Genomic DNA, 13,664 nt, shown 5'->3' with positions numbered 1-13,664 from the left:
GTATAGATTATTATAACGAGAACGCGAACTTCTAAAGTCTGGGCTGGTACTAATAATACTTCTTGACAAGAAACTCAATACCTAACAATTATTGGCCCGGGGAATCAAACTGTGTACCAACCTGATTTTATATTGAGATACTTGCGCAATAATCGGCCTTTTAAGACAAAATAATAATGGCATCCCAATACAGAAATCGAACCTATGCCCTCGTAGTCCTGAGAAAAACAAGCCAGCTAGTAAGCCACCGAGTTAAGTAATAAATAATTAAATAACGTGACATTAAAAATATGTTATTAGTTATTGTGAATGAATTAGGCGACATCAAAATGTATGGTACTATGGCACACTAAATTATATGATTTATTTGAAAATTATATCTACGCACAATTAATTAATTAGTTACATCATTTAAACTATTGTTTTACATTAAAGTTGCAATATAAATTATTAAATTTTCATATTCTATTAATTTACAAAAATAGGTGATATTAGAAAATAAAGCCATAGGATAGCAAGATTATACATATGAAGAAAAAGTGACTTTGATTGCATATATGTATTACATAGTCGTCAAGTTTTAAACCGCGTAACTAACACTGTAAAGTAGCACACACAAGTACGTTTACATTTACATTGACTCTTTTAGATGCAAGACAATTATTCCGAATTTAACAGCACATACAGTAATTTTTTATTTTTATTTAAAATAACAAAATTGATCTGAATCCGAGAAAAACTATGAAAATATTGAAATAATATTACTATCCTCAACATTTTATTCATTTCATTTAACTTTCTTAGCATTTGGTTGAATTTTTTGCTTATATTTCCAAAACTATTTATTTTTTTAAATAAATAATTGCTTTTTATAAAAAGAAATGAACATATTTTGTTTGATTTCGGATATTAAGGTTAACATAGTTACCGAGCACTATGGAATACTTAGTTAGAATAGTTTTTATAGCAGACGAAACTGCTTCAGTAAGATTATCACCGCTGGTCTTTTTTCAGAGTTATTTCTGGATTGTTCTAGATCATTACCAGAGGTCCTCCTCCTATCGATTTAAGCAGTGAAAGTATTAAATAGAGAAAGAGAAATCTACTGACTTTCTTGCCGGCTCTTCTCGGTGGAATCTGCCTTCCGAACCGGTGGTAGAGTCACTACAAAAAAGCCTACCTAAAATAAATCAATTTAGATTTTTTTTTAATTTTAATGTTATTTAACAATGTTAGTTACGTGGTATCAATGACAATATGCCAGTTAAACCTCAATTTATTAATAAAGAGATAGTTTTTTTTATAAGTATATTTTCTCCTTGCTCCAAGCATATATAAGTAAATGGACTGTAAGGTACGACCTTCGACAAGAGTTTAAAGCTATTGGACTATTTGCTCGGGCTATAAAGCTTTGGACTATCGTAAGTCGTTCTCTAATGAAGACTGGAAGGTGATAGGTAACAAACTTTCAAAGTGACATAAAAAGCACCAGGCTCAAAGATATGCTCGAAAATTTTCCTTATCATAAGACAACAGAATAATAAACATTATTTAAGATGTAACTCAAGACGCACCACAGACAATCATAGAAATATCAGCATAAACAAGGTTTCCTATCAAGTGTTCAAAGGGAGGAGTACCAAATCCCTGTCTTTATACGAGTCTTTTAACATTTTTTTATTATATATGCTGATATTTGAGGGGTGTGCCCAAGTTAAGTCTTAAAGCCTCTTTATAATATAAGTAGTACGTAATAAATAACATATTAATATACCATACCACCTTTTTATAAAATATATGAAAACTAATAAATAAACTAAATTTAATATAATAATCTAGTCAGTTCAGCTTAAATATATAAATAATATCTATTATTTGTGGAACACCAAAAAATATGAACTTCTTCAGCTTTTAATACAAGGTAAAGTGGCAGGCAGATGAAGGCCTGGCCGGAGAAGAATATCATGGCTAAAAAAATCTACGACAATGGTTTGGAAAGAACACCAAATCATTATTTAGAGCAGCGTTGTCCAAAGTAGAGATGCCCTAATGATTGCGAACCTTAGTAAGGAGACGGCACCGTAAGAAGAAGAATATTTATTACGGAAACTAAATTATTTTGTAGACATTTTGCTATAGTAATCTAATTTGTCCTATTTTTATTAAACTAAAATACTGTGACACTAATTTTAAAATTACCTGGTTAGCAAATAGTATTTTTGAATTATTAACTACTTTAAGTTTAGGATTATCAGAACCAACTGTTGATAGATTGCAATATTAAATATTATCTGTAAGTAATTTTTTTTACCTCAATAATCGAACATTCAAATCGGCTTATATTTTTAATGAAATTCATGATATCACCTACGTTTATAGTGGCTAATATATGGACCATAGAATTAAGAATATACAGAAAACGTTTAACCACTCCACTTTAGATCGGTTTCTCGAACACGCTGCTACAATGCATTCTCTATGAAATGAGAAAATTTTTGTGACCTATCAACATTCGCAGGTGTAAAAAGGTTTTAACTGTTTTTGGACATAATGCTATATAATACAGATCATCTATATATGTACACCACACTTCATTGAAGAATAGATTACATAAATGTGCGACTGAGAGAGCACAACATTCCGGCCTCTTACTAATCATTTGTTTAATTGCTTGGGTTTAATTACACATTAAATACCCAAAACTACCAGGTTAAAGAATGTAACTTAATCAATCTCCGGCCAAATTTTTAATACGCAGAATCTTTTTAATTATTTACTGTTCCCGATTTCTTTTATTGTTCATATAGAAGATTTTTAACTATTATATGTTAAATGTCTATTAGACATGCATATAAAATTAAAACTATGCTTAGCTGCCAGTACCTAATTTTTTTTTTTTAATTCCTTAAAAAGAAGAAAATATCAACAAAAAATAATCTACAACTATGTTATATGCAAAAAAAAAATACTGCAAGACAGATAGGCAATTTTTTAAAATATATTTGGCGATCTCTCACTTGCATCTTAGCACTTTAGATTTGCCATAGAAATTTATTATAACAACTTTGTCTAGCCTGGGGATTAAATGCAAAGGACATTGGAGAGTTCATCAAAAATTCAATAAATAACTAAACCAATTATACCACATGAAATATGACATTACATCAAGTGGCTTGGCATATCAATATGTATTGACTTAGCAAATATATCAACTGGGTAGAATTACAACAACGACTAAACATATTATGTATACAAATATATTATATAACCATAAAAATATTCCTGAACCAACTAGTCTATTTTTTTAAGTGTTCCGATATACAGGCAGCTTTTCCAGCACCTTGCAATGACATCGACCAGCTGTCAGACAATAACTTTCTAATACATAAATAAGATCACTCGTAACAGTCTAAAAACTAGTTTTAGACAGTTGTTTTTTTTTACGATTATGAACATAGTCTGCTACACACACTTTATGCGACATATTATGAAATCACTGGCAACACTGAGATTTTGGTAACATCCAAACATATATGTCCTCCTCAGAACACATACTTTCAAGTACTTTGAGATTAATTAGTTTAAGTTACCTAATAATTATATTCTTGGCATGTTCCATTACTCTGCATATTTTAAGATAAAAACCATGTGAGAATACTTAATTGATTGTCTGTTTGCTTAAGTTGAGTTGAATAAATGGATGACTTTAACCTCTTAAAAAAATAGACTATAGGTGCAATAGTAGTTATGAGTTTTCTAATATTGAAGCATTCTGTGTAATATGCATTATAGAAAAATATAAACACTCATTAAAAGAGTTTTAAAGTGTTACAGAGAATACTTTAATATCAATCTATCAATAAAAGTAGACAACATCTTATAACATACAGCAACCCCTAGAACAAGTTACATGTAGAAACTATGAACAATTTTGTGACAGCAGAATTACCAATACTATTTTTACAGTGCCATTTCACACTGAATATCTGATTTAAAGTTTTTCTGAAGTATGATTTTTTTAGTACAAATCTGTTGTATACATATCACAAGTGTGAATTGGCACTAGTAAATTTATAAAACTTAGTACTTGGGGTAGAGAAATCAAGAAAGTTCTCACACAAGTTAAATAAAAAATCCACAGTTTAGTCCTAATATATAGTTTTTCACTCCCTTTTATTAAAAGAACATTTAACACTCACAACACATTTCACTGAAATTATGTGCACAAATTCTAAAATATATATGCTCGACAAAAGCTGTTCACATTACCACAGAATACAATAGTCAAGACAGAAGAGTCACTTAGTTACAACATTTAAAGAAATAGAAACCTTAGCTTCTATGCAATAGTGCTATTCAGCTTACTAAACACTTTTTCTTAATGACCTAAAATAATGGCATACACGCAATTATGTACCGTATCACTGCAAATAAAAGCTTCTTTTCCTCTGACCATATTAGAATAGACATGTAAATGGGACAGTGTCGAATTGCATTGTATTAAACCATTTGTTCTTTAATTTGTTCTTAGTGAAATTAGTAGCTCATACACCAGTGCATACTGCACACAAAATAAGCGTCAAGTTCTCTTAAAGGGCACTGTATGTGTATCTTCGTACCATATGCTAGCAACGTGTCATAAGTCAATTTACCTTTAGATTCAATATCCAGAAGGCAACAAATGCATGATCTAGTCGCAAGTTGCTTGTTTGTCTTTATTGTGATCACTCTGTGTGTATAATCCTCATAAGTAGGTAAGTAATCAACTCAGTTGCTTTCGTAACACTTTTATAAAATTAACAGTTTATTTATTTGCGCAAGAACGTCTCTTTCAAATTTCATCACATTCGTAACAGCCTGCAATTGCACAGACAATATTGCACGTAGCTATGTCTTAACACAATATTAAATTGTATTAATAATCACACTATTTCATGTAACCAATGCCTTGGGTCATTTCAATTCATGTAGCACTTCTTTCTCAACAAAATTCTTTTCATATCTAGTTCAATGTGTAATCTACATAAAAATTGTGAATCCTGTAAACAATGCCAGTGGAACTGGTATTTCAATTGGCAAAACAAGTGCAACTCTCTTCCCAAATCTTCTCACATCAAACTATTCAGTACCAATAGTATGTGATCTTTGTAACATAATGTTTCAGCAACATTCTTTGATAGATATGGGATCAGCCAATATTTGTTTAGAAACATGTTCAGTTTGACTGTCCGGACCACTGAACAAAAATATTTTAACACGTTATGGTATAAGTGCAAAATAATTTTTTGACATTTAAACAAAAAAGTTGTAGCCAGAAATTTACAGTAGAACTTTCTTCTCAACAAAATTCTTCTCGCATCGAACTATAACATCATCGTTCCTGCCATTTAACAGTTTTTTGGCCCTTGACAGATCATCCAGAAAACATTTACCCTTCTCCGTGCGCATTATCTGTTTCTTGGGCAGTAAATTCTTTGATAGGAACGCAATGAGTTTCTGCCAGTCCTTAAGTAGGAAGAAAACTTTATCGTGTTTAGTTTCGATAGGTACTGGACCGTTTGAGTGTTCAAAGAAAACATTCATAATTTCCTTTTGGCATCGGGACGCTCGGATTGCTTTGAGTAGAGATAGCAGCAAGAGATCAACGTTTGTATGTGCGTTGATGGGTTTGTCGTATATATTGTTGTAGAGATTTGTGTTTTCCGCTGGGCCCACTATGTAAACAATGTGTGAAGCCAACTTCATGGCTTCCTCCGCCCAGTAGTAAGGGTCGCCGTGGCTTGTGCTGGATATATCCCCGTCGTACATAACGTCAATGCCGTATTCACTACGTAGGTAAGTGACGAATGAGGCGACGCATTCCGCGTGGAGGCGGTTTGCAGGCGAGTAGATCACTAACACTTTTGTAGGTGGAGGGATCTCTGAAAAAAATTATAAAAATGTTAAAATTCTAACTTTTCAAAAGTAATGAGGTTAAAGATTTTGAGTTGAATTGATCATTTGTTCGTTACGGTGTTAACCGCATATATAAGCGGCGGTTTGATAGCTTTGTATATGTGATATGGTGGTTTAATAATATTTGACGGACTAAGAGATTTCAAAATTCTCACAACTATCGGATTTGATTACACCTCAGACAGATGAGTAATCTGACCATACTTCAGAATGCTCACCTGATGGTAAGTGGAGATTGTATTGTATCACCTGATGTCTATGGAGCTTTAGCTTCGTGAATGCGACGGATTGGCTAGAAAGCGATTGGACCTGTTGGGAGTGGTCTATCCGCAAACAGAGGATCACTGTGCCTTCAACCTAAAAGCTTCAATCAAACTCTTAGAGTGGATATTCGAAGCTATTTAGGGTGAGGGGGATTCGAGGACGGGGCCAGTACAAAAGATCCGGGAGGGTCGACTACAAGATAGATAGAACTTTACACCCCAACGTCCATCGGTTCTCTGAGCTATATGCCCCGCCCAGTACCACTTGAGACCCAGATCGTCAGGTCATCGTCAGGCTTGTCGGTCAGTTTTCACATAGATATATTCCTAGCATAGATCTCTATATCGGCCGCTGAGTGACTCTGAGTCTTCTTATGATTACAAACCTTGTCCATATTCCTTGCACCAGTATCGTCGAATGCCGCGAAGCACTATGTAATAGGCGAACAATGTAGCTACAACCAACGCAGTGATACTGGCAATGCATATGTTTAGTGTCTGGTGAGCTTGTACGCCTGCAATGTGAGAAATAAGAACGGTTAATCATTGTCTCATGAACACATTACTGGCCCACTACAGAGCACGGGTCTGTTCCCACAATGCGAAAGAGTTAAGGCTGTAGTCCACCACGCTGGTCCAGTACGGATTGGTGGACTCCACACACCTTTGGAGAACACTCAGGCATGAAGGTTTCCTCACGATGTTTTCCTTTAAATTTATACAGTTGTGTACGTACTTTAATTTAAATAAATACAAAATTCATTTATTTCAAGTAGGCATAATACAAGTACAGTGGTAGTAATTCTACTGGAAGAAACTCAGAAGGCCGGCAAGAAACTCAGGAGTTGCTCTTTTCCAACATTAACTGTTTACATTTTACATTTTTCATTGTAACATTAATTTTTCTATCTTGTGGGAGATGTAAGCGGAGCCGGAAATACGTTAATATTACCTGCTTAATCGATGTAGGAAAACATCAGGAGACAACAGGAGATGTCTCTTAAAAAGTTCAAAGTTTGTATTAAACATAAGATTATAGAAAAGTCCTATTATAGTATAAAGGACTGCGTAATCGATAAAAAGCTTGGGTGTAAATTACTGCTCTAACCAGGTTGCTCTTCTAATAATTTAAAATGACATTGTGAGATGGTGATAACAAAAAAAAAACACCCGGCTAAGATTGTTGTGGGCTTCTTTTAAGACCAGGACGCGTTTGGAACCCTCGTAGCTTTAGTTTTAAGTTTACGAATGGTTATCACCATCATCTCACTACCGTGTAGTTCTTATGTACGCATCCAAAGTGCCACCTATGGGCCTACTTGAATAAAGATATTTTTGACTTTGACTTTGACATCCTGAGGAAACCTGTGCCCGAAAGTTCTCGATAACCTTCTTAAAGACGTTGTGAAGTCTACCAACGCACTGGGCCTATGCGGTAGACTACAACCTATTCCCTTCTTATTCTGAGAGATGATGCCCTGCAGTGGGCTGGCAATGGATTCATAGTGATGAGGCTACTTTGATGCATACAAATCTTTCCTTTGCAGGGCGATGACAAACTGTCTTCTTTAACTAAAAACTAAAATACTGTGCCATACCCTCAGACATCCAAAATACATTTATTTCAAGAAAGCCTAGTTTATAAGCACTTTTGAAACGTCAAGTCAGTCTGCTTGTACTGACTCTACCCCCGGTTTAGCAGGCAAATTCTAATGAGAAGAGCATTTCTGGCGTATGATTTATGTATCTACAACTGCATAACTCTGTCGATTATGACAGTTCAAAGCTTTAGCATATCACAATGTTTCCTGGTTCCACCATTTTAGTGGAGAACTTCTCAGTATTCATCAAGGTATTATTTTATTTTAATATCAAGATCAGCACTTGAGTGCAATCACATCTGCTGATATGTAATGAATTGAAACATAATATGTATTAACACTTCATACTGTCTACTGACACAGTGGCAGTTATAGTACTTTTTAAAGAAGACTAACTATTTTAACTATACATGCCTGTGATAGGCTTACACAAAGAATTTTTATATTTGAGTTTAAATCGTTACGCAGCCTTAAGTATAATGCTTACGTTGACTGTCTATAAAAAGTCATAATAAGATCTCCAACTAAAATAGGTTAAGGTACAATTTTTACTATTTCGTTTTTGAAAGAGTTTGTTTTTGAAAAGCTTATTCCATGAAAAACACTTACTGATGACAATTTTTGGACTTTTGACAAACGTGCACTTCACTTCGCCGCATTTACATTTCTCATGTATTGGACTCACAACGAAGTAGTAAGACCCAGCTTTGATTGGCCAACTGTAGTCATACATCACTTCTTGAGTGTCATTCCTCAACTTGACAGTAGTGTTTTTGACAGTTTCATTGCACTGGGTGCCTTTTTCGCACTCTCGCATTATACTTATTTGGTAAGCGGTGATCTTGAGTTGATCTGGTGGTGGCATTATGTGTAATCTCATTGAACTTGTCAAGTTTTCTATGTATACAAAGGGTTTCCAGTATTTTTCGGTTATCGTTGGACCTGTAACAGTTAAAGAAATATTTAAAAAAAAATTAAAATTTATTTTCAAAATTCCCATCATCAAGGCAAATCTGGCTTTTGACTAACTGAACATGCTTAAATGTAATAAGGATATCAATTGTTGTTTTGCACTAACAGGGCAAGATATGCTCTGGTCCAATAGCATCCTCTTCCTTTGAATATAAGAAAATTATAAACAGACCAACTAGATGATACGAAGCCCTATGAAATTAAGATATAAATAATCCATCAGGATTTGAATTAGAAATGAAGTAGCAAAGAAGAAGAAAAATAACTAATTCCTCATTTCGAAAAAAGAGATTAAATAGTTTACTCACTCAACATTTGTGCGGAAGGTATGTTAAAGTAATACTGGCCCCTGTTAACAACCGAATCATCAGTGGCCTCAAAATCCAGTATATGGCTCTGTCCATTATAATTGCCATCCGTAAGAGACCAGTAGCAGTCATAGTACAAAACTGATTGGTCGTTAATCGTCACATCGTTCGATATAACTATGTTTCTGCAGTGGCTCTCCACATTCTTGTGGTTTTGGAAACGGAATTTCATGGCTGAAAATATTTATATTGTTTTATGAGTACAAAACATTGCATACATGAATGCAGTCTAAAAAATGGAACATTTTGAAAATAATTTACTGTTTTATGCAAATTCAAACAATGTAATTGAATTTGCAGAAATCAAAAGTATTCCTATCAAGAGGGTAATAGGAATCCCTACTAATATTATAAATGTCAATGTAAGTTTGTTTGTTACGCTTACACGCAAAAACTACTTAACTGATCCTCGTGAAACTTTGTACACATATTCTTGGAAGTGTTAGAAGTAATAAGGATACTTTTTATCCCGATACTAAGCTCGGTTCCTTTGGGAGAGGGGAAGAGTGTTTGACGATTTTACACCAAAACTCCGACAAATTATAACCGATTAAAAAAAATATTTTTGTACTATAGAGGTTATAATATGTGTTTAATTTTGCCCATACTGTGTTTGGAGATAGAGGGCAGGACTCCTCAGCAGACAGCATCAAACCCCTCATTTAAGGCTAAGCGATACTGAGTACTTTAAATCTTTTAGATATAAAATTAAATTGAATGCCACATCAAAAAAAAAAAAATTAAACGCAGACGAAGTTGCGGGCAACAGCTAGTGATTTATATTTCTGCAAGGTCCCATTCAGATCCCAAATATCTAGGGAAAATATTTGTGTATTTTGTAATGCTTACAACAAATCAACTTACTTTTCCACTTTATATTGCTAAATGTGATGTTCAGTACTGTATAATTGACAGCATAATATGTCCTGTTGTCTTGATGGACAAATGGCAGTATGTAAGGCTTCAGTTTCACTCCGCCAATATGAGAGTTTGATGACATTGGGCCAAAGTTGTCAATACAATCTGCACTGTTCGGTGGAATATATTCCACTTTACATGAATTTACATTTGAATGACCAGCTCCGAGTATCTGTAACCAAATATAAAGCGGTGATAGCCCAGTGGGTACGACTTCGACTCCACTTTCGGGGTGGCGAGTTCTAATCCCAGCACGCAACTCTCACTTTTGTAAGTTATGTGCATTTAAATATCACTTGCTTCAACGGTGAAGGAAAACATCGTGAGGAAACCTCTGTACCCGAGAGTTCTCCGAAACGTTCTCAAAGGTGTGTGAAGTCCACCAATCTGCACTGGGCTTGCGTGGTGGACTACAGCCTTAACCCCTTCTCATTTTGGGGAGGAGACCCGTGCCCTGTACTGGGTCAGTAATGGGTTGATATGACTTGACTTGACTATGATGATGATTTGCCAAATATAGTAGAAAAACTTCATGGTGCATTCATGTGGCCTTTAAATAGGTGGGTGCTGCAATATTTTTACCTTAGGTCTATTTGATAATTTATAATCATTAAATTGACTCAGATCTGAAGCAAGAGGTGCATCTAGTTGCCTCATTATTGCACCCATCAAACAATTTAAGCTGTCTGCTATATAGAAACCTATCTAGAGGTGGGGTACATAGTTCTGCAATCTGCTGTATTCATTTTAGATTAACACCAATCTGTCTTAGCAAGTCTGATCATAATTGCGAATAATAAGATTGTGTAACTTCTCTGACACTTAGTATCAATCTAATCTTCAGAATATTATGTGTCAGAGTAGATAAGAACTTCTATAATTCCTAAACTGAACATTCTGAATCAGATTTATTACTAACTTCTTCATAAATTACTTAAAACTCAAATATAATTTTGCTTCAGTAACAAATATTTGCATGAGTTATACAGGTATAATTATTCAAATTCAGTTAGTTCAGTGTGTCAGGCAATGAATGCCATGCGTAAATATGAAAAGCAATTTTAAAATATCAAATTGATCTTGTTATAAACTCTACAACCAGTCATTCTTGTCCTCCAACTCTAATCAGACCAGAGTGAAAAGTCTAAGCTCTATCCATCTTGTGAGGGGTCTGGTCATAGGAGGAATATAAAAATGGATAGATCAATTACAAGGATGACAATGGAAAACTCATCTCTTCCTTTCAAAAACACAGATTTTTTAACATCCAATGTAATTGTCCACTATTACTTGTCTAATTTAGGATGATAATTTTGACAGGTGTAAAGCAACAATTGCACAACTGTAAAGTTTTGCTTTCTTTTTGCATAAAATATACAGATAATGTTGTACTTCATTGACAGGTATCACCCACTTAGTGAATGTCTCTCTAACCTAACCTAACTATCAGAGTCAGTTTTGTAACAAAGTAAATCAAACATTCAATCAACAGAATTATCTCACAATAGTTTTTCAAAACACAACAAACTATTTTAGTTATATAATAGGAAATCATTACACAAACCATTGATGCCAGTTGTGCAGCATGTAAAATTCATAGATGGGGACAATTTTATCAAAGATTAAATGAAATAATAAATTGTTCTTAACATAAATTATGATCTGACCAAACAGCATTGCCATGAAACTATTGAATCAGAGTTTTTTGAAATGAGTAATCTAAAAAAGATCAAGGTCTATGTACCGTGAGCTGTCAAAATTATTATTCTAAATTAGACAAACCATCATTGAAAGTTTTAAGCAACTGTCAGAAGTTACACACTATGGATTTGGGCATGATATGGCGGACCACAATTATGGCGAAACAAGATTGCAATTTATATGTTATCTGCAACGGAGAAAAGTAGAAGCACTCAGATATAGCAATGTCCTTAAATAGTACTTATGGGTCTTTTATACGATTAGTTGCCTGGAAGAGATTGTCAAATTGAATATACTGTGTTTATTGTTTTATGTACAATAAAAGTTGATTCCTTGATTCATATTTCAAACAAGTCCATCAATAGCTTTTCAAATCCCACTGCTGGATTATAGGCCTCTCCCAATGGGAGGGTTTGCCCATAATCACCATGCCATGCAGACAAGTTAGTGATTGCTGTAGATGTGAGTAATAGTACAGAGGATGCTGCTGGCCGTTCAGCCATTTTACATAATATAACCCATATTATATATTGCCAATTTTACATTTTATATTTAGACACCTGACTGGCCCAGTGACCAGGGCCTTTCTGATGAACATAAATGTTTTTCAGTGTTGGGGTGTTTATCTGCATATTATAAGTATTTATTTATTTAATTCAAATAATTCTTAATCAGTGATACTATATATCACTATTATAGACTATTATTATCTTAGTACCCATAACACAAGCTACACTTACTTTGAGGCTAGATGGCGATGTGTGTATTGTCGTAGTCACCACGTACAAGTTACGACTTAGAGGTGTATGATGATAACTGTATTCTGGTGCACCCTCACCAAACAGCTCAGCCAGATTGGGCAAAGATATTTTATAGTTTGCCTCTACTTAATTTTTCATTAATACCACAAATTTTGGTTTATTGTTTGCGGTGTCGTCGTCAGCACCGTGAATGAAACTTCATCAGGAAAAATCTTCCATTTCTAAGGTATAGTACTACCCTTACAACCTATTGTTCTAATGTGAGTTTGAGATATGGTTTTACTATTAGTGGTAGAGGCCTCAGATTAGGACCAGCAAAAACACTACATGTTTTAATTATTTTAGTAGTAATAAAAGTATTGATTTTTTTACTAGAGCATTTGTAGCTACTACTGAGCTATTTGTAGATTTTAGTAATTGAATTTATCTTAAACTTGCGGGATATCATAATAGGTAAATATCTAAGGCTATATTTACCTACCTACATTTCAGCTAAATAAGCGCGTACCATTCAAGGTTGCCGATAAATCAATACTTGGACCTTTGGCTGGGATATTGTTCTTACCAGGTTATTATTAGTATAAGATGCATTTACCTGTGTCGTGCAGCTACGTGTTACCTTGGTGTTGTTTTCACATAACTGATAGTGTCCGGAAACATATTGTAACACAGAAATAAAGATAATCAACTGCAACTCCATCTTGCCTCTACTTTATCGAAAGCAACTAACGGGATCTATGAAACTCAGCCATATTTATGACAGCGTAAACAAAAGATCTATCACATCACATATTAAAGAAAATAACATAGTTTAAGAAATCACTATTTCATTAAAAAACACAACAAAGCTGTTTACACTACAGTTCGTCAACCATTTTGGAATAAAAACAATATGGCGAGTGACGAATAAAATGTAAATTATAAGTAGATATTTCTAGTGTGGCAACAACGGACAAACATTTTTAATCATGAATTTATGGATACAATAGAAATTTGGTATTTTGGCAAAGTAACAAATAAAAAAGGATGTGAATCGCAGTTTTTAGATATTCCACCCATTCGAAAAGGGTAATCCCTTTTTGGAAGTAGTTTGCATTAAATACCTTAATTTTTCAAGATAAATTG

General features: G+C 34.0%; 1 protein-coding gene across 1 annotated transcript; it reads right to left on the bottom strand.

The window, feature by feature from the left end:
* Positions 1-2,945: 2,945 nt before the first annotated feature.
* LOC120628704 lies at positions 2,946-13,456 on the bottom strand. Its single transcript, XM_039897272.1, has 6 exons — positions 13,135-13,456; positions 10,024-10,249; positions 9,100-9,333; positions 8,429-8,761; positions 6,605-6,733; positions 2,946-5,921 (listed from the first exon to the last, which is right to left on the bottom strand). The coding sequence occupies exons 1-6, from the start codon at positions 13,237-13,239 to the stop codon at positions 5,320-5,322; spliced, it is 1,629 nt and encodes a 542-aa protein (XP_039753206.1). The 5' UTR covers positions 13,240-13,456; the 3' UTR covers positions 2,946-5,319.
* Between the last annotated feature and the right edge of the window lie 208 nt (positions 13,457-13,664).

This window comes from Pararge aegeria, chromosome 13 (genome assembly GCF_905163445.1).
Source record: "Pararge aegeria chromosome 13, ilParAegt1.1, whole genome shotgun sequence".
Classification (NCBI taxonomy): domain Eukaryota; kingdom Metazoa; phylum Arthropoda; class Insecta; order Lepidoptera; family Nymphalidae; genus Pararge; species Pararge aegeria.
Note: the sequence above shows the minus strand (reverse complement) of the source record. Positions and strands in the feature narration are given on the sequence as shown.